We start from the raw sequence: 20,360 nt of genomic DNA on the forward strand, positions 1-20,360 counted from the left end.
CACACTTTTAAGAACTATAATTTATTTTGTTTTAAGTTAATAATTATTGACGGTTACTTTCATTTATGTTTATAAATTTTCCAGGTCTATAATACTGTCGGCAGGCCATTGGTTGATGCAGTATTCTCAGGATTCAATGGAACTCTCATGGCATATGGACAGACAGGCACAGGTGAGAGCCTATCTGTGTAAATGTAATGCATAGAGGCAATAAATTATAGATGGCAAGAGTGATCCTTGCGGCAGTAAAAAGGACAGAAATAACAAAGTTGAATAAAGAAACGGAAAAAATGTGTAAGATTGCCCAATAGCTCAGTTTGGAAAACAAACCTTCTTCAGAAGTTACAAGACAAACTCACAGGACTATTATTACATAGTATATACCAGTAATAATCAAAGATTCAATAATCTCGATCCCAGGCTCTCTCTCCTTTGCCAAGTTGGTATGTCATCCGCCCCCGGACGTAAAATCTGCAGGGGATGCCAGATACGTGTCCCAAGATCCATTCACCTCCAATCTGTATTATTTCTTTCAACATTGAATGAAAAAAAGTTTTAGTTGTTTTTTCCAAACCAAAATATCAGGCAATCTTTATACCTATATTTTTGTTGTTGGATATGAGTAAATTATAACCAACTCAGCACTATGCGTCTCGTGCTCATGAAATAATTATTGTTAAATAATTAACTTAAAACATTTTACTGTAAGGGGGATAATGGGTTACATGCACCTTAATTGCTTGATCCAGCAGCTAGTTTGTTAAAAATATATTTTGTATGTTTTTTTATTCACTAGTATTATAAATAATGTCATTCTCTATATAGGAAAGACTCACACTGTGATGTCAAGTGATGGCATCTGTGTCCATGTGGTTGAAAAACTGTTTAGGAGGATCAAACTTGACAAGTACCATGACTACAAGGTATTAACATGTAAACAGTTGCCATGGCTACAACGTAAACACATAAACAGTTACCATCGATATCACACTACATTAAGGAGAACCTTTTTACAGCAAAATTATTAATTAACTTGTGAACATTAAGAATTACTGTATTTCTGGAATATTTAGACTGTTCTGCAACCGGTTTAGAGGCAAAATCAAACCACAAGAAATAACCATAAACTTCAAAACTAATTACCATTTTTGGAATACAGCTTACTTTTTTTTCATCTCATGTCTGATTGGTTTTCTTTCCAAGCAATGTGAATAAACATTCCAGAAATATTTCTTGTGTTCATGGGTTTTTTAGTTTCACTGTAATTTATGTCAATTCACTTATGAGTTGAGACAGCTAGTCAGCTATATACAGTGTATATAGAGAGAGTAGTTTAACATCTCAAATCCTCGTGTTTGAGAAAACAGCTTCAAAGATATCCAGTGATTCAAGAGTTAATTTCTGAAAATATTTTTTTCTAGGTCCATATGTCCTATCTCCAGATCTATCAAGAGAAAATATATGACTTGCTAAATCCTAACTCCAAAGTTGACTTAGTATTGCGAGAAGATCCCAACAAAGGTATTAGAGTGCAGCTTAATCAGCTAATTACAATTATAGTGTAAAACGTTTTTAGTGTTACTCGTTGAGGTAGCATCTTTTAAAGACCCTTTGGTTTTTTAATACTTAAAGCTACTTAACACCAAAGGATTAAAATCCTTCTTTAAATTATATTTAGAAATGCGTGTGTATGCACTTCTTGTAGATGGGACCCTGAAAAAACTTCTAAAATTTGTTTTAGATCAGTCCTAAAAATGGCATATCATATTTAACAATTAGATTATGAGCTCAAGATATCACGCATAGAAAGCGAGAGCAAATGATCTAATTGTTTTCATATAAATCTACTAGTCGTTCAAACTTAACAAGTAAATTATCCAAATCCTCCTCACGGACACTTTGAAAACGCGAAGAAGCGGGCTGAATTTTGTTGACAACCGCTACTCACTATCTATCACAGAATAGATAGCGGGTAGCGTAGCCAATCAGAGAACGGCATTTGTTATAGAACGCTAGTAGATTTATACTAAGGCTGTTAGAGATAAGTTAAAGTTGAGTACCTGGTGGGTGCCACTTTATTAAGACCTGTGGTTCAATTTGTGGTAATTAAAGGGTCCATACAGATGAGTACCTACTTACAGATGAGCATCTGTTGACTTGCAACTGCTAGAGATGTGTTCCTTATTAGCTAGCCAAGTGGCAACTTCTCTTCAGATAACAAATGCAGGCTTTATCCCAGAAATTGGCCTCTGGCGGTCCAGTACAAACATATAGTCTACATACAAAAACCATTGATATCCCAAACATACGAAGTATATCGTAAAATATGAAGCTTTCCGTAAGTTGCTTTCATTGTACATTAACCTTGCAGCGTAGTGTTTTCAGGTGTGACACAGAACGATGTCAAATATAACCATCCACGCATAAGGAATTCAGTTGTCAAAACATTTTGGTAACCGCAAAGAACATAGCATTCCTTGATAAAACTTCCGTGCCACCATTTTAATTTCGACTAGAGACCGATCTGGGTACTAGATTACGCCACTATTTGCGCTGGTAATCCCGTCCCATCATGCCGTAGCCGTCGCCGTAGCCTGCCTCTCGGACGCTCTTTTGGTTCGTCACGCAATCTTTCCTCCTCAACGAAAGATTGCGTGACGAGCCAAAAGAGCATCTGCGAGGGAGGCTTGTAATGCCGCACTCTAGAAAAATCCCTGAAACGAGACTTAAAGTGATTTCCATTTGCAGGAGCTGGCCAGCCAATATCGTCAGTGAGTACTTAATAGAGTAGGTCATTTTAGAGGCACTGTTGTACAAAAGAAGTTTTCACACTTGAACATTTCGAAAATGGCACCCATTATTCTAAAAAAAAATTGAAGACAAGACCTTCAAATTCGTGCATTCCTTTTGCGAACTGCCTAGTCTGACCGGCCAGTAATCTCGTACCCAGATCTCCCACGGTCTCCACATTCCCGAACCGACTGAGATCTGGGTACGAGATTAGCCGGCCAGTTCTGACAAATGGAAAGCGTCCTTAGATACACGCACTTGGAGACGATCACGTGTCCATTTTAGCCCTGCAGACCCAGACACTTAATCACGGTCAAACGTAAAAATCCAAAAAATAGGAAAAGCACATTAAAGATAAAGTTTTCACTTAGAGAGCTAAAAGATAAGACGTTTCTTTGCGAGTCCCTGAGTTTACTAACTCATTTTAAGATTTACAGAAAAAAATTATCAAGTTATTTGGAGACTTTTCGGCACTGCCGTGTGTCTTTCCCGGTAACCTAATTCACCTTATGCTTCCTGAAACTTTTTTTAGTATATCGTAAAATGATTAAGTAAACTCACAGACTGACAAAAAAATTATAAGCTTTGAGAACCTTACCTTTAAAGCGGATGTTTCTTACTAGATTTTTTACGTTTGATCGAGGTTAACCCAGATACGCTCGTGTCAGGTAAAGTCAATGAACTGATGAAGGTATCAATGTTTCTTGTGTTCTAGGCGTGTACGTAGAGAACCTTTCAATCTTTGTTGTACGTGATACTGCAGAAGTTCTTGCCTTGCTAAAATTAGGCAAGAAGAAGCTCATCATTGGTGAAACTCGGATGAACCGCTTTTCTAGCAGGTATTACTGTGGGTCCCATATGCTATATGGGAGTACTAGTACTGTGTGGGGAATGATTACAAGATTTGAAATTTCGAACTTTTTGGACGTTATCTTCGCCTTCATAATTGCAAAAAAAACTCTTACGATTTACTGCGATTTACTGACTCTAGGGTGTTTTTCCAGCAATAACGATGGTTTTAGCTTGAATCGTATACTAAAATCGGGAAATCATAGTACTAAAACCACGAATCGGGAAAAGTACAAAAACCACGTATGCTAAATACGTTCCCAGGATGCCCTTTCTTGTTGCGTCAACAATGAATACTAAAACGGCGGAGGCCAGGCGTGGTCTTGTGTCCGGCCCCTCCTGCAAGGAGACGCGCGAAGAGTGAGAGGTAATTTTCGCGCACTCGCGTGTTTTACGTTCCTTATTATCCCAAAGAGAATATGGGATTACTCGTAGTCTAGGCTTACCTTGTAGAATAACTAACGCATTGGTTTGATTTAACTTCAGATCTCACTCAGTGTGTCAGCTAACTGTGGAAAGAACACGCTCCAAGGGTGGCAAGAAAGAAGCTGCTGCAACAGGTGAAGGTCGGTTATAATGGCATATCTCGAAAGTAATCAATCGTGGGGTTTGTTGGTGGATGTGCAGCGAGGAAATTTAAACAAGATACTTTTAATGTCGTATTTTGTCTTCCCAGATGGCTTCATGCTAATAATGTTTTTTCAGAATTAATATACGCACTAAGTAACCGTTGTTTGCATCCTGAAACAACATTTTTCTTCCTTTGCATCAATGTCCTTAAAAGTTCTTATTTTTTAAAAGGTGGTTAAAGTTTGTTATCCCAATTAATTAAATCCGAATAACTAAAGGAAGGCCAATAGAGAGTTTAGCTTGATTTGTCATTTTAAAAGTGACTATCGGCCCTAATACTGCAGTTGCTTTTGAATCGGATGATACAGTGCGTTGGGCAGGACTAACTACATTGTTAGTGTATATGCTTGCACTGTAAAGCTGGTTCACCTTCACAACGTCATGGTACCTTGCGAGCTGACCTGGACTGTTTTGATTGGCTAAAAGTGGTTGGACTGAACAGCTACAAGTTCTTTTTTTAAAGAGATTTGAACCATAGATCTTTATTGTTATCTCTTTGCATCTTCGATCCCATCTACAGGTCTCTCCAGTGCCAGTGAAAGTAGTCTCCTGTCGTCTGGTTCGCCTCCTACTCTTTCTCCGTCACACAGTTTGTTGTCACGCAAGCCAGCAAGATCCACAAGTAGTTTAGACCGCCTTCGTGAGGAGAACAAAACAAAAGATGTGTCTCCAAAACTCGGTTCAACCAGACCAAAAAACTTTGTTCCCCGCAAGACCTCCACTCCAGCACGATCCGACACGCATCGACACAGTGTGCATTTGTTGTCACTTCCGGAAATCTCAGTAGTTCCGCCCGCTGCACGGCCAAAGCGCTGGTCAATAGGTGAGATGACGCGCGGATTCACGGAGTCGGGAGTGTCCATACCGAACTCACCAAGCGGTTCAGAAGGGAGTGACCTGCAGGTCTCCATGGACTCCTTATTGGGGAGTGGCACAGAAAGCGAAGGCTGGGTAAGAGGACAGTTTTTGTATCAGCACTCGTTACTGTTGCATGCATCTGTTTCATTGCGCACTTTTTTGTTCTTTTACAGAGTGGTCCTGGGAGTCCTGATATTCTGCAGTTTGAGGTGATGTGAGCTTTGTCATCTTTCCTAGCACAAACGCAAATTAGTTCAGTGTATTATCGCGTTCGAAGTTTTGTTCAGTTTCTTACGCGTTGGAAATACCTTAAGCCTAGTTTTCACCAGCGACACAAGCACAGGCGCAAGCACAAGCATAAGAAAAGGAAAAAATTTGGATCCTTGCGCTTGGTCTTGTGCTTATGTTTACATCGAGGCCATTTTTCACGGTGAAGTAAGCACTCTTATGCTTGCGCTTGTGCTTGCGTCGCTTTAAGATTACTCTTTTAATTCAGTGATTTTCCTCCCTGAAGATCTAGTAGCTCAAGCTTTTTTGCAACGAGGCTTCGGTTTTGAGAGAGTAACGCGATATCAGTGAATGGTGTGGGTAAAAAAAAAACATCCTCGGCAAGTTTACTACGATCCGTCGTAGTTTGACGATCGTCATGGCATAGGAGTGGTTACTAGAAGAATCCCATTTAAATTCCACTCTCATCTTTTTCTTGAACCCAGGATGATGAGGACGACGAATCATTCTTGGAAGACATTAGGATTCGTGAAGATATACTGATCACTGGGAGACTTAACATGTAAGTCATTCCTACACGAACATTAACTGTCAGTAGGGGAGGCGACGGAAGATTCCAGCTTATTAATTATTCTTTTAGCCTGTTTTCAACTTTCCTTAAAAATCTACGGGCTTCTCATTCTTTTTACTGGTGTTTGTTTTATTCTTAAACAGCTGTGACCTTGCCGGAAGTGAGCGAATAAAGAAAGCTGGAGTTGAAGGGGAGAGACTTTCAGAATTACAACACGTCAATCTATCCCTCTTAGAACTAGGGTAGGTAAAGGCGGATGGTGCATGAACACACCCATGTTTTGCTATTAATTCCTTTAGGTATTTTAGTGATCTCATCATAGCTTTCTTTTGCTCCACAGTAACACCATCCACGCTTTGTCTGAAGGCAAGAGAACTCACATACCGTACAGAAACTCCTCTCTGACTCGACTCTTACAAGACAGCCTCGGTGGAAACTGCAAAACAAGTTTTGTGGTAAGAAATGTTCTCGTCAGTTCTGGCGGAATCCCGCGCCCCACTTTCTTCCCAGACCCTTCTCTTTGTTTTTCTCTGGGAAGATGGAAAATCGGCAACGTAATTTTTACAGGCGCAGTGTCATGGGAATTAACCCGTTCTCGGTGAAAATTTTGCTAAAATTATATTTAAGTGACTAAATCATACACGAATTGGCCACAGCCGTCATAAGTTACATGTAGTAAGACTAAATTTTGTGTCACACGTAAGGAAAGAACTTGCTTTGGTTTGGATAAAAAATCACAGGAGTAGCGGCACCGGTAAATTTGCACCTCCCCCCCCCCCCCCCCCCCCAGCATGCTTAGCAAAGTCTGAAGTACAGCTTTTGAAAGAGTACCCATGTTCAGCGGTGTTGCTACCCGTCCAAATGTTGTGGCACTACCCGTCAGGTCATCAGCTGTTTTGTTAAATGTGACTCCTGCATCCGCCCAGTACATAGATGAACTATGTCAACCCGACGTTTTTAAGTTTCTATCCATTTTCATCGTAGCCATCTTCAGCAGAAGGCATGTAGGTTGGAATAGTGTCCTTTAAACTAGAGTAGCAGCTATTTTAAAGAAAATTTGGTCCATTCCACTTGCCTACCATTGATGGTTAAGTCAAAAGGGTTGGCTAAAAAGCGGATAAGGCAAGGTGATGACTATAAGATGTATTTGTGAGTGCCCATGCAATTCTCTCAATTCTGTCTACTCGATGCTGTGTCTCACGACTAACTTAATAACTGTTTTCTAATTGAACAGATGTGTGTCTCGCCGTTGCTAAGAGACTTAAACGAAACTCGATGCACGCTGGACTTTGGTCAACGGGCGCTTAAAATCACCACAACAGCACACGTCAACGTGGAAGTAAGTTGAGAAAATTTGTACCCAATGTTGTATGGGTCACCATTTTTCTTCAAGTACAAGTTTTATTCTAGAGTGCGGCATCGTGTAGCTATTACCCGAAGAAGTGAGAAAGGCCTTTGCGAACATGGTTATATATAATATAACGATTTTGAAATTGTTTTGCACAACGGATCTGAAAACGCTATACTTCAAATTTAATCTTAAATCTCACTAGCAAAGCAGCTTAATCAAGTTTCCGACCATATCTCAAAGATTCAGTACTTTTACACACCACGAATTTCTACAGTATGTTCTTTATTAGAAGCTAAAGTATCTCGGGTCCCTTTTCGTGAAAAAAAAAGCCCCTCTGAAATCTCCGCAGCGGGCCTGTTGGGCTGCCAAAATAAACTCTGCGGTGATACGTCGATAAAACTTTATCCCGAGACTTTCTGAGTGTCGATAGTACCTTTTTGCAGTGCGCAGTTGTTTCTTAAACAACAAGCGTGGCCAATAGACCATTTCTGAGTTGCTGTTAAGCTCATTTTGAAAGCGAGGCTAAGTGCCAAAGCTTTTCATACGAAAATTTAGTGTAGTTTACCCTGTGAGGTTTAGTGAGGTTTACCCTGCTAGCAGAGGCCCTTCGATCTTCCTAGAAGATCGAAGGGCCTCTGCTCGCTGGGTAAGTGAGGTTCAAAGCAACTCGGAAAGTGCCTATTAATTAATCGTTTTGATAGCTCTCCCATGTTTTCGTCGCTCACACCAAAGCGTTAAAGAGGGAGACAGTTAGCACTTCGGCCTAACCCGTTTTAGAATATTACCGGTATGTTTATGATCACCCACGTGGCCATATTTATACTTGGAATAAAAGTGACCCGCCGAGTAAAATAATAACCCTCAGCGTGAAGCTCTCTTTTAACAATAAGTGCTCAAGTGTAAGATCGCGTTGCTTAGGCGAATTTTTTTATTTCCAATTATTGCCATTTTGTTACTGATTATTTTGGCCACGCCGTTTACACGAGGTTGTATTGACTAGCCTTTTCTGTAAAAGGTTTTTTTTTTTATCGATCCTTCTTGCCATAACATCTGGGACTTTTCTGACGACATTCAAGAATATGCTTGGAAATATACAGTGAGGATTAGGATATACTGTCTAGAACCGTAGGGTTTGTTTTGTATTTAAATCCAGCCTACCACGTGTAGTTTTCGAGAGCGTATGAGAAAAAGAAATGGAGTGAAAAAAATGAATGTTTAAGATTGTATTGTAATTCGCTGTCTCGAAATCTTTCGGAATATTTTATAGTTTTTTAAATTTATGTTAGATCCGGCATCCACTCTTTGTTTAATGCATGTTTTATCCAGAATATCATTACTTAGAGTGAAATTTTCTGATTTGCAAGTATAATTTGGTCTCATTCTGTGGTTATTCATTTCTAATTCCTATTAATGTCAATTCGGGGCAAAGAACCATTATCTAGCGTACTTACCATGACAAACATCCTGCCATATTCCCGCATTTGCAAACGGCCGCCGTTTCTCTGTTGCTGGTTGGTCATACGTCAAATTCTGGGTCCCTCGTAGTCTAATATATCGTGAATTTTATTTTCAAGTTCACTAGAATAAAGCAGACGCCGTGATACTAACTTTTCCTCGTGTGTTGACAGGTTGATTACGTGAAGCTGTCGGAAGATTTAAGAAAGAAGATTGAAGTACAAGGTTTGAACGATACGTTTAATATTATTTATTTTATTTTCATCTTTGTCTTTGTAAGTTCACAGTTCAAAGTGTTACTAAAAAGTCTCCCTTTATACACGAAGGGATGACCTTACTTTAATCTAGTTATAGCTTAGTTTGCTTTATCTCTGGGAACATTTCCTTGTTAGTTTATTTTCGAGCGTGGCCCGCTTTTGTATGATGTTTGTATATTGTACAGTCTCGAATCGAACCGTTCAAAAGCCCTTGTCGGGTACAGTGATCCTTTCTTAAATTTGTAAATAATTGTTTACGTTAAACGCATAGAAGTAATAATATTTATCTTGGTCTGTGAACTGGCTGAACTGGTCGGCTTTCAAATCCGTAAACGCAGTGTTTGTGAAGTTTACAGTAATTTTCTTCAATTCCTTAATAATTTGCTGATGCGACGAAAACCACACGAACGCATCATTTTCATTTAAACTTGTTAATGTTTATATTGTTCCCACTTTGCATGGTCATTTCGCGCGGCTTTAAAGTTTTGATTTAATTCCCTTCCGAGTTTTCTCGTCGGTAATTTTTTTTCCCGATATTTTCATCCAAGGTTTGGTTAGGATGTGTATGAATGTTGCTCAACTGGAATTCTGTGCGCGACAGAAGCGTAACAAAGTTATTTGGCAATATCATCACATATCAGGGTTCAAATTTGTGGTTTTTCTCCGTACATGGAACCCTGCAAGTCAACATGCAAACTTCGATAATTTTAATAGCAGCTATACGCACATCGATTGGGCACTTCCATTCAACTTATGGAAATTAGCATACAGGTATTCCTCCATTTTCGGCAGGTTTAATTACCATTTACATCGTCGACGTCTTATTAAAGTTTATTTTTATTCCTTTTACTTAGCCTTATGTCATTAAATTTTTTTGGCCTTTTTCTTATTTCTCAACTGAGCTTTCGACACTTTATTTTAACTGTTTATACGAAGAGGCGTTTGCAGCAGTCTTCCCCTCAAGTTTCCTTTTCAATATTTACTTTGTGTCCAAATCTCTGTATATGTAGTACGCTTTTTAATGTCAGTCGGAAGAATTCCGTTGTTTATCAGAACAATATCGCTTTGAAGTTGTCCTCAATTATCAGTTAGGCGCGCGAGAGAAAATAATTGTTCTTCGATCTCGAGGAGGATCTGAAGGATGTGTTTTTTGTTCAAGTGTATGTGTTTGAAAAATAAGTTTCGGAAAACGCAACTGTCAATTCTTTCTTGTGTGATATGATTTCAGACCACTTCAAACCAAACCTACATTGTAGATCACAGGAAACGAAAACTGTTAGTGTATTGCAGGCTAAATTCAGTTTAGAGCTGTCTTCTTCAAACGAGAGAAAATAACGATTAGTGAGATTTGAGTGATTAATGTCGAAATCTTTGCTGGGGAGGCCAACGTTTCCTTTCGGTGGATATCTGTTCGAAAGACAATATTTAGCTTTGTTTGTGCGGTGTCAAAAATACTAAAAGCAATCTTATTCCGCGACATTAAGACCTGCAGTACGTCATAAACAGCGCTTTCTGTCAAGTTAATTACAAACTCAACGCCGTATTCATCAAATTTTCAGCAATCGGATTATAGAAAGGCTGGCAGTATTTTCGTAATTGCACCCACACACAACTAGCCGCTCTCAACTGCTCCGTGTCTCTGGCGCTGTTTACCTCGTGTTCCGTATGCAATACACCTGGCGTCAATCGAGGCTTCTGATTGGTGGATTGTTCACAAGGCGCTTTCTCATTGGTCGGCGTGTTGTATTGGTTTTGGTGAAGCAGGTGGCTGGATAAGCGGTTGATCCTTTGAAGATAAACAATGAGGTCATTTTTCAGCTATATCAGACTTCTGGTTACGAGCGAGCAAAATTGATATACAATTGCGAGAGCCAATAAGGCTTCAGCGAGGACATTTGTCAACAAAACACCACGATTCTTCGTGGCTTCATAACACCTTTCGGGAAATCTTACTGTAGAATTTTATGCATCAGTGACCAGTACTAACCAAGTTGTTCATGGGTTAATATTTTGGAAATCTTGATACTTTCGCTGTCTTAGCTCTCGCGCCAGTGAATCATAAATCGGAGGCGATTTGACATATTGCAGTGCCGGAGTTTCTTCGCGGACGACTTGCTGTGAATCCATGAAAGTAAACGTAATTTGAGCCATAGTCATCGCTTGCTTGGAAAGTTACCCTTCTTCGGCTCCTCGCTTATTCCGGCAACCTTCGTTCACCGAAGCGGCCGACCGGAAAATGAATTTAATCGAAAAATTGCTCAGAAAATCCCCACGAAATGGAGGTATGGACGGACTTCTACGGAGAGATCGCCGTGAATATTTAATTTAACCAGCTAACATGTGTTTATAGTTCCCGACATCTGTTAGTATTTTCTCAAAAATCTTCGCTCATCTTGCCCGCTGTGTTTTATTCTCGTTTCAGAGTTGGAAATCAAGGCGCAGAAGGAGAATTTTGAGAAGCAAAGTTACGCCATCAAGTCGGACACTGACCTGAAACTTGCTGAAATACAAGCTCTTCTAGAAGCCGAGCGAGATCGTCACAGGATCGAGGTATTAAACTGTCATGTTTTAGCAATCTTGGCCTTGGAAACGCGCGGGAAATATTGCAGATGAGAGGAAGTATTGCGCGTTTTGTTTACTTGAGCAAAAGAAAAAAAATCAATTTATAAAAAAACGGAAGAAGTGGCAACAAAGGTATGGTAAACATAGTTTCAATTATTTCTATCAAACGACGGAATCAGGACCGACTGCTAATGCTCTCACCTTTTTAACAACGTTGCAGCCGGGGTTGTATTAATGAAGTTTTTCTTTCCTTTTTTTCCTTTCTTTCAGAAACTTAAAATGTGCCAATTTGGCGCCTTAGATCACATTTTACTGCGAAAAAGCACTTAGCAACTATTGGAAGTTTTCAAACTAAGATTCGCTTAAGCGGATATGAATTTTAATTTCCACTACAACATGTTTAACGTAATTTTGTAATTTTTTAGTTGCGAGAATGATAAGAAAAAAGGATTATCGCATAAAATTTGCGTCTAATATGCCTGTTGTTTCATTTTACGCAAGCGCTTTATGATCTCTCACTGATACGTTTTATGTTGTGAGCGAACAAAATTTTATTCGGCATTTCGTGAGGAAATCAGTAAGCAAATGACAGCTAAGTCGAGTGCAGAGTAAAACATTTTCCCGAAAAAACACAGCTCACAAAAGGTGAGGATCCCTCAGGGCTACGGCAAAACTGAACGGTTGTGATTTTAACGGAGTTCAATAAGAGCTGCACTTTGTTTATTCTAGTTGCATCAAAAAAGGCAAAATCAAGCTAAAATTGAATATACGTATCTTTTAAGCCTGGTTTTCATTAGCGACGAAAGCACAGGCGCAAGCATAAGAGCTTTATGTCAAGTGAAAATGAACGCGACACAAGCGCAAGCACAAGAAAAGAGAAAAAAATGATCCTTGTGCTTTTGCTTGCGCTTGTTCTTATGCTTGTGTGGAGGCTGTTTTGATGGTGAAATAAGCATTGTTATACTTGCGCTTGTGCTTGCGTCGCTAGTGAAAACCAAGCTCTACTGCCACAAAATCAGACTTTGGTCATTTACGGAGAGCTGCTAAGAAATAATTTCTGTACCGCAATGTGTCACGCACTCGATGGACGGCCAGGAAACTTGCCTCTTTCAAAGATTCGGTTCTTTTATTCTGTTCGTTCTCAGTTACACTAAAGCCCACTCTCTCAGAGACAAACCTGTTCTCTATCCTTCGCTAGTGAAGTTGTGGTTTTTGTCGCTGTTGAGAAAACACCGCAATATCTAGAGTTTATACTGTGAACGTATCCATTTTACATCTGTTACTGCACTAATTCCACTACGCTATAAGTTTGTATTTTTCGGTAGTATGATGAATTTCCTCCTAGGTCATATTCAGATTTCTGGGTTTTTAACCCTCAATTAGCTCGCTTCAACTAAAAAAATGATAATAATATTAAAAGCGCTTAACAGCGTGGTGTGTTAGTTATATTGTTAGCAATATCACTTTTGGACTGACTAAAATAAGAAACTAATTAAAATTATAATGCAACTGATAGCGAAACAGTGACAACACTTTCACTCCCAGAAGCTCTTAAAATCAAGATTATTAAAAAAATCAACTTTAATTTCGTAAAACAATGAAAAAAAAAAAAAAAGCACCCCCAGAAAAGTGCTTCTTTTAAATGGCGTTCGTTTCAGTAAGAAGATAGCAGTATAGTTGTATTAGTTCTCTCTCAAAAGTTCCCCAGCAAAGCACTACTCAGTTGCTTTCATTTGAATGGTCACACTTAAGGATTTCATCCACAGACTCAAACATTAGAGCCACCTAGGTACAACATAGAATAAACAGCACCACGGGAAAGTACTACTTAATAACTTTTATTTGAACGGTCACACTTAAGGATTTCACTCACAGACTCAAAGTTAGAACCACCTTGTACAACATATAATAAACAGCACCACAGGAAAGTACTACTTAGTAGCTTTCATTTGAACGGTCACACTTAAGGATTTCTTCTACAGACTCAAAGTTAGAACCACCTTGTACAGCTTGTACTACTCAGTAGCTTTCATTTGTATGGTCAGACTATGGACTAAAAATTTAGAACCATGTTACAGTAGCTACTTGAGTCAAAGTTCCGCTTTGTCAGTTAAAATGTGGAAATTTTTACTGGTATTGTCATCTCACTCAAGCGAGGAAGCTTAATTCTATAAATCTTTTGGATTCGATTTTGGCTTTCTTGTCGTTTAATTTGTAATTTAAATTTGTGTAGTGAATAAACATTGTGTCTACTTTCCTACAAGACCAAAAAAGGATTATTTGTAACCTAAAACTTTTATTCTAATTTTGGTCAGAGATAACCAGTGTGTACGTGGCAAGTTGTAAGACGGATTTTTATTTGCTTCGTGAATCGTCTCGTTAATAAGCAATTTGCTGTGTGTTTCTTTAGATTCAAAACCTTCACAAGGAGAAAGAGAACCTAGCGAAGACGCTCTTCGACGAAAGAAGTCAGAGACATGCTCTTGAAGGAATGCAAAATGCTTCCCTAGAGGCTGCCGTACTTATAGAACGACAGCGAGTCTTAAGCAACGAGGGAAGAGAAAGACGGCGCCTGCAGAACGCGCTAGATGAAGAAAAAAGACGGTCATGGGCGATAGAACAGCGAGTGAAAGAAGAATACGAGAGAGCGCTTGCGGATGAGAAAAGACGTTCGCGAGTTTTAAAGCAACTGGAGCAAGAAAGACTTGAGAAAACACTCGAAGAAGAGAAGCAAAGAATCAGTCAGTTAGAAGAACGTTTGGTTAAGTCTCCGAGTCACGAACGGCACACGCAGACTGCAACGATGTTCGACGAGGCGGAGTTTCCTCGCATGCCTCCAGGCACAAACCAGACGGAGACGCTGTATAATGTACTACTAGCTGAGATAATGTCACTGCAGCTGCTTTATCAAATGCAGGATCTGTCTCAGGCATGCAGCGCTGATGATCCTCAGTCACGTGACAGCGGCTGCACAGAGTACGAGGATGACGTCATTCGCTCTGTCAGCTCGAGTGTTTTAGAAAAAGGAGGATTGTTGTTGAACAATTTACGAGGCAGACAGCGAGGTGACAGCCGGTTTTCATTAACTAGTACCGATTCCTTACGAGAGTTATATCTTCTTCAGTTTCCTCCATCGCCGAAGCTCTCTCGCGAATCACGAAAACCCGGTTCGGTTCCGATCATTCCGTTAATGAGCTCCTTCCCAGAGCTGCAGTCCGATTCAAAGAAGAGTTTTGCGTCAACGGACTCTATAGAGCCAGGAGAACACGACGGGACGTCCAGCTCAAGTATGGATTCTTTCCTTGAGGTCGAGCCTCTGAGCCCGCAGAACCGCAATCGACCAAGCGACAGCGGCTGCAGTAGTCAGTATAGCGACTCAGACCACTTCCCTCTGGAGGATAAACGCAGCCAGCCAATTGATATCACGGGTCGGAGTCGAGCCAACAGTTACCCTGCCAAGAGGTGTGACAGCAACGCATGCGTACCACTAGCGGAGGAAGAGGATGAGGATCTGGAGTTTTTTAGTGATTGCGCTGAGCCTGATGAGATTCAATCGGTGAAGAATAAAGTCGTGCACTTGGAAAATGACTTGTGTCGTTTAAAAACTGAGCTGGACTCAGAGACGGTCAACTTCTTCTCAGAGGTGTTTGGCGTCGAGGTGCCTTTCCTTCGGGAAGGAGGTTTGTTTGGTTTATTAGTTTCGGCAGTAAAATTAGGGGGTTAACCTCTTATTTTTCAGGTATAATTGAGCTTCAATTAATTTGAAATTGGAAAAAAGCCATATATTATGTATTTTAAAGCTTTTTAGAATTATTGTTCCTCATTTGTCTCTGAAAAATGCATGCGGTTTACCCCCAATTTTTTTTTGGTTTTCAATCACCCTGCTAAGATCTCTTTTTCCCACACAGCCATAAACGGCACAAAATTTCCTCTGTATTAGGAGACACGGTCCGGGTTGGTTTAAACGCAAGCACAACGACAGAGAGTTTTAGCATCATGTTTACGACTGAAACAACCACTTGAATATGATTTTCTTAACGATTTTCCACGTTTACCCACAATTGTTTTCGGTTTCAACGCAAGAAGAACTAGCATTTTAGCATAAAGTGAGTTGAAGTGGTGCTTACGAAGTTAACGTGTTAACCGGCATACGGCAAACGCTGGGCATTCATAATCGGTCCCTTGTGTAAACCAGTGTGTAAACATAAACACAAGCTCCAGTTCCTTATTCTGCTACCACGTATGCTTGCATGTTTGCGTCGAGGTTTTGAAGGGGCTAAACCACAAAGTACATAGGATAAAGGAGCCTTTAGTTTTGTAGACAAAAGCTAGGCGCCGGTTGTTCATATTCTTTTCCTTTGTTTTTTCTTCAGAGTTGTCACGTGTAATGAGACGTTTATTTGAAGGTGTCAAAGAAAAACTACTTTATAGAATATGCGCAAACGCCGGTGAGTAGTTTTTTTAAGTGATTTTCGTTAAACAATGACGAACGTATTATAAATCAAAATTAATCGGAACTCGAAGCAAAATCAGACACCCCGTAGAATCAGTGCCACGCACAGGAAAATGTGTTCAACGCAACTTATGATTGGAGGGGAAAGGGAATTTCAAGTGTATTAGATAGTCAATGGAGATATTTAACAATTATTCCACGAGCGCGCGTTGGATATGAGATGATAGATAGCCAACGAGGCGCGTAGCGCCGAGTTGGCTATAATCATCTCATATCCAACAAGCGTAAGTGGAATAATTGTTTTATTAAAAACAATAAAGAAATATTGCTGGATCTAACTGATTTTGCTGTGAGAGAAGAACCAGCAGACAATTTAATGGCCGCCATTTCTTGGCCATGGTATAATGGCTCATATACCATGGCCGCTCAGCCAATCAAATCCCTCGAATTGCATTATACAATGATCCAGTTTTTAATAATAATTTTTATTCAGGAACAAAACATTACATACAAAGGCATGCACTGAAACAGAGTTGTACACCCCTGCTCTTTCCGAAAAGTCCTCTAAATTGCGTTAACACTAGGCTTAATGTTTCTATGACATTTCAGACCAGGGCAAACATACAGAAGACGATGGACAAGAGTTAGACCTCACCCCTCCCCTGCTGGAGGAAGCTGTGAACCTGTTACTTGTTAACAAGACCGTGATGAGCTGCATACTTGTTTTACAAAACAGACGAGATACTGGGAAGGTTCAACAATCAACACGGACCGAGTTGCCTACAGTCATTCATGTGCCATTGAAGGTAGGCTCCTCGTCGTGTTTCTAGTTTTCCATGGTCTGTTGGTTTGAATGAACTGGGGCCCAGTTGTTCAAATCCGGATTAAGCTAATCGTGGGTTAATGTGAACTTTGATTCGAGTTTAATTACTAATCGATGAAGATTCCTCCACGCGGTTTTTGCCTCTCAATTTTGAGAGATGAGATGAAAACCTCGGTTAACTTTTAATATTGGATTAACGTTAATCGGCTCAGTTTCGACTGAACAATCAGACCCTGGGTGAAAAACGTACACGAGGTCTAGACATCACGATTTATGCTCCTAGACTTACATTCCACTCTGCTCTGGTTTGACCTAAAAATTGATAATAATTCATCTGTGTGTAACCTGTCGTCTAGTTCTTTTGCTTTCTTTTGAGACCAACTAGAGGCGGTACATCTTGTTGTCCAGTCAGTCTTACGATGATATACTTTTCGGACGTTTCTCAGGCTTCACGAGTTTTTGTTTCCCTTTCTTTATCGACATAACTAGCCAGCTGGTAATCTGTGGGCACTCGCATGCTGCCTTAAGTTACATGGACGTTGAGCTTTTTGTGTGAAAAATTAAAATTGCAATGGGGATGATGATGATGGTGGTGGTGATGATGATGATGATGACGACAACGATAAATTAAAATAAAGTTCCGACAAGTATAGGGTAGGTAACCGATATGTGCTTCAACGAACGCCGATTTGGCCCCAGTAAATTAAAGTGGTGACAACGAAATTCAATGAAACGTATTTTTTCTTTTGTTATTTCTCTATACATAGGTTGACCAGGAAACACAAACAGACCGCGAGCCAATCCGATCACTGAGGAGACGAATTAGGAAAGGTACATTGAAAGTTATTGCTAGCAAAAAAAAAAAAAAAACATCTCCTGACGCTTCTTGTGTGTATCTTTTTTAAGCGAATCGAACACCTCTCACCAGTAAACGGAAGCCAACTGTTTTATAGATTGACGTTAACTGTGTTAGATCAGCATTTGCATTCTCGACTGGAAACCGATATAATAATGATGGAAAGTTATAATCAGACGGTTTATGAAATGTCTGCACAAATGTTCCGTCGTTACATAATTTCACTCGACTGGGGGTGATTTGAGTAGAGAATGTTTTGATCTTGATCGGTATTTTAATTATTGTTTTGTTGCTTCAGATGCAGCTGTGGTAACAGACCCTCCAGTCAAGATACAACTTAGCGACAAAGAATGCCAAACGAGTACTCAAGAAATACCTGGCAGGTAAGACGGCTTGTACATCGCCTTTTATGTCAAACGTTATTGTCAAATACTTAAATACCTTCCGATTATCTAACTTTATCAGTTTATCGATGACACGGTGGGAGTGTCTATAGGATAAGTAGAACTTATTCAGTGGAACGTCAGGCACGATGTCACAAATTAAACTTTCATCTTCTTTCCCTCAGGGTACTAGAAGAGTCCTCGCCTCAAGAAGACTCACTTGACTCAGTCCTCACTGAAGATCCTTGGGTTAGGAATTCCGAGTGCAACCTGGAACGAGTTTCTAACGACAGTTTTCTTTTAACATCACGTGATCCTGACGGGGCCTCCGTCAACGAGGAACTTCCAGCTGTTCGAGAAGATAATGCTGATCTTGTAGAAACTAAGGCTAATAACTTGATGACGTCAAGAGAGGATATCAACTTGAAGGACGCACGGGGAGGGAAGAAGAAAAAATCAAGTTTATTCACATGTCTCGTTCCCGCAAGACTGTCATTTCGCAAGCATTCTGAAAGAGCGAATCAATCCAAATCAGACACCACCAAATTGGTGAAAGAAATTTAAATTTCATTCCAGCTAGCTATTTTCCTGTGCCAGGCGCTCGCATCGCGAGGAGCACAGATTAAAACTGAGCGGTGCGTCGCCTTAACCTCGTTCTCAAAGATCAGAGGAATTGAAAACAGCTTGAAATTGAGGAGTCAGTGAAACTGTAGTGAAATGGCATGGAGCAAGGGCGTTCTAACTTGTAAATAAGAAATGAAATTATTACACGTACAGAGTATATATAAGAATCTTTTGGCTTAAGAAACTTGGTGCTATAAAGAATAATGTCAAAATTATTACCTGCAAAAGGGGACGGAACATAGTTCAAGCAGGTATTTGTTGTTGTAGTCAATATCATTTCTATAGTTTTTTTTTTATCCCGAATTGTTCCTTTTTTCTACAAGAGAGATAAACATCGCAAAATTAGGAATTAGTCGTATTTTTGTGTAAATCTAAATCTCTCCAACCATTCTCAGATCGTAAAAGCTCCGTTTGGAGTTGATATTAACGACTGTATTCGAGGAGAACCCACCGTGGGTAGGGTTGGCGGATCGTACAAGACACCACCTACTTGATGATCTTCATGAACAAAAGTCTACTGTCCTGAAAATTGAGAAAAGACGTCAATATTCTGTGCGGAAGAAGCTTACATGGCTAGTAAAACAGCAGAGTTTTTTTTTTCTGCTGATAGAGCAGGGGGATAGAACAGGAAACCACCATCTATTTGGTGGTATGGTGGGTCCAGTCCGAGAACAGTGGTTTTGATTGTATACCTGGCATTTCGTCAGTGTCATTTCACCAGTCGCTGACATTTAAGCAGTAAGCCTCAACAGTGACCAGAATTTAGTTTCTCTTGCAATTATATCACAGGTGCAGTCCGGTCATGAGGTTAAAGGAAATGATCACCAAAGATGAAATGCATTAATTTTTAAACAAATTCTCCACGTTAGTAACGTACTGTATATAGAAAGAACAGTAAAAATTACATGCTGTTCATATTGAGGCTTAAAATAATAAGAGACAAGAAACTGGCAGCCGTACGTGCATTCAGTCACTCGCTCATTGTTTTGCTAAAAAGGTTTTTTTTTTTTTTGCGGGGAGGGAGGGGGGCGGGAGGGCATAATAATAATTTTAAAGGAGTGAGTCAAATAGGCCATTTCCAAGTTGCTTTGAACCTTGTTATGAAAGCGAGGCTTCGTGCATAGTTCTTAATATGAAAATTAGTTTTCGTTCATAAACAAACAAAACTAATTTGGACATGAAAAACTTTCCAGTTAACCTCGCTTTCGTCCAATTTGTTTTTTACTATTATTATTATTATTATTATTATTATTATTATTATTATTATTATTATTACTATTATTATTATTATTATTATTATTATTATTATTATTATTATTATTATTATTATTATTATTATTTAGGAAGCAAGGTACATTTACTGAATGTTATGCTGGAATGTAATACCTATTTAAAGGATCCTTGACGTACTGTGACAAGTTTAAGTGATGAAAAATAGAATTTTTAAATTTTGTTACATTTATTTAAGCTCTGCTATTTTTGTAGGCGAGAAACTAAGAATTTGTTAGAAATATTGACCCAAAATTTACATTTAATGTTTATGCTTTATTTAACATTAATGTACGACTAAACCTCGAAATATATTCCTGTTAATTTAGTTATGGAATCAGAATTTGTTGTTGTTACGTTGTTGTTTTTGTTTGATCGTATGGCTACTGCTTCAGAAACCA

The 20,360-nt window shown here is 39.4% G+C and overlaps 2 protein-coding genes across 3 annotated transcripts in view; one reads left to right on the forward strand and one right to left on the reverse strand.

Moving 5' to 3' along the window:
• The window catches only part of LOC146464708 (uncharacterized), a 22,707-nt gene extending 21,799 nt beyond the window's left edge, over positions 1-908 (reverse strand). Inside the window, exon 1 of the mRNA XM_085129555.1 lies at positions 837-908. The gene's annotated coding sequence lies outside the window, so the exon portion shown is untranslated. The remainder of the gene's footprint in view (positions 1-836) is intronic.
• The window catches only part of LOC146464710 (uncharacterized), a 23,983-nt gene extending 3,681 nt beyond the window's left edge, over positions 1-20,302 (forward strand). Inside the window, exons 4-22 of one of the 2 annotated variants that reach the window (XM_085129550.1) lie at positions 85-172; positions 826-923; positions 1,422-1,521; positions 3,506-3,629; positions 4,126-4,205; positions 4,790-5,220; positions 5,301-5,336; positions 5,841-5,917; positions 6,070-6,168; positions 6,267-6,381; positions 7,161-7,265; positions 8,906-8,957; positions 11,412-11,539; positions 13,962-15,231; positions 15,925-15,999; positions 16,614-16,810; positions 17,595-17,658; positions 17,982-18,066; positions 18,252-20,302. In XM_085129550.1, coding sequence (XP_084985676.1) covers positions 85-172; positions 826-923; positions 1,422-1,521; positions 3,506-3,629; positions 4,126-4,205; positions 4,790-5,220; positions 5,301-5,336; positions 5,841-5,917; positions 6,070-6,168; positions 6,267-6,381; positions 7,161-7,265; positions 8,906-8,957; positions 11,412-11,539; positions 13,962-15,231; positions 15,925-15,999; positions 16,614-16,810; positions 17,595-17,658; positions 17,982-18,066; positions 18,252-18,630 — 3,603 coding nt within the window. In that variant the 3' untranslated portion in view covers positions 18,631-20,302. The remainder of the gene's footprint in view (positions 1-84; positions 173-825; positions 924-1,421; positions 1,522-3,505; positions 3,630-4,125; positions 4,206-4,789; positions 5,221-5,300; positions 5,337-5,840; positions 5,918-6,069; positions 6,169-6,266; positions 6,382-7,160; positions 7,266-8,905; positions 8,958-11,411; positions 11,540-13,961; positions 15,232-15,924; positions 16,000-16,613; positions 16,811-17,594; positions 17,659-17,981; positions 18,067-18,251) is intronic. The other variant, XM_085129551.1, reaches the window with a different exon arrangement.
• Positions 20,303-20,360: the final 58 nt, after the last annotated feature.

Source organism: Pavona decussata, unplaced genomic scaffold (genome assembly GCF_977016875.1).
Source record: "Pavona decussata unplaced genomic scaffold, jaPavDecu1.1 SCAFFOLD_161, whole genome shotgun sequence".
NCBI lineage: Eukaryota > Metazoa > Cnidaria > Anthozoa > Scleractinia > Agariciidae > Pavona > Pavona decussata.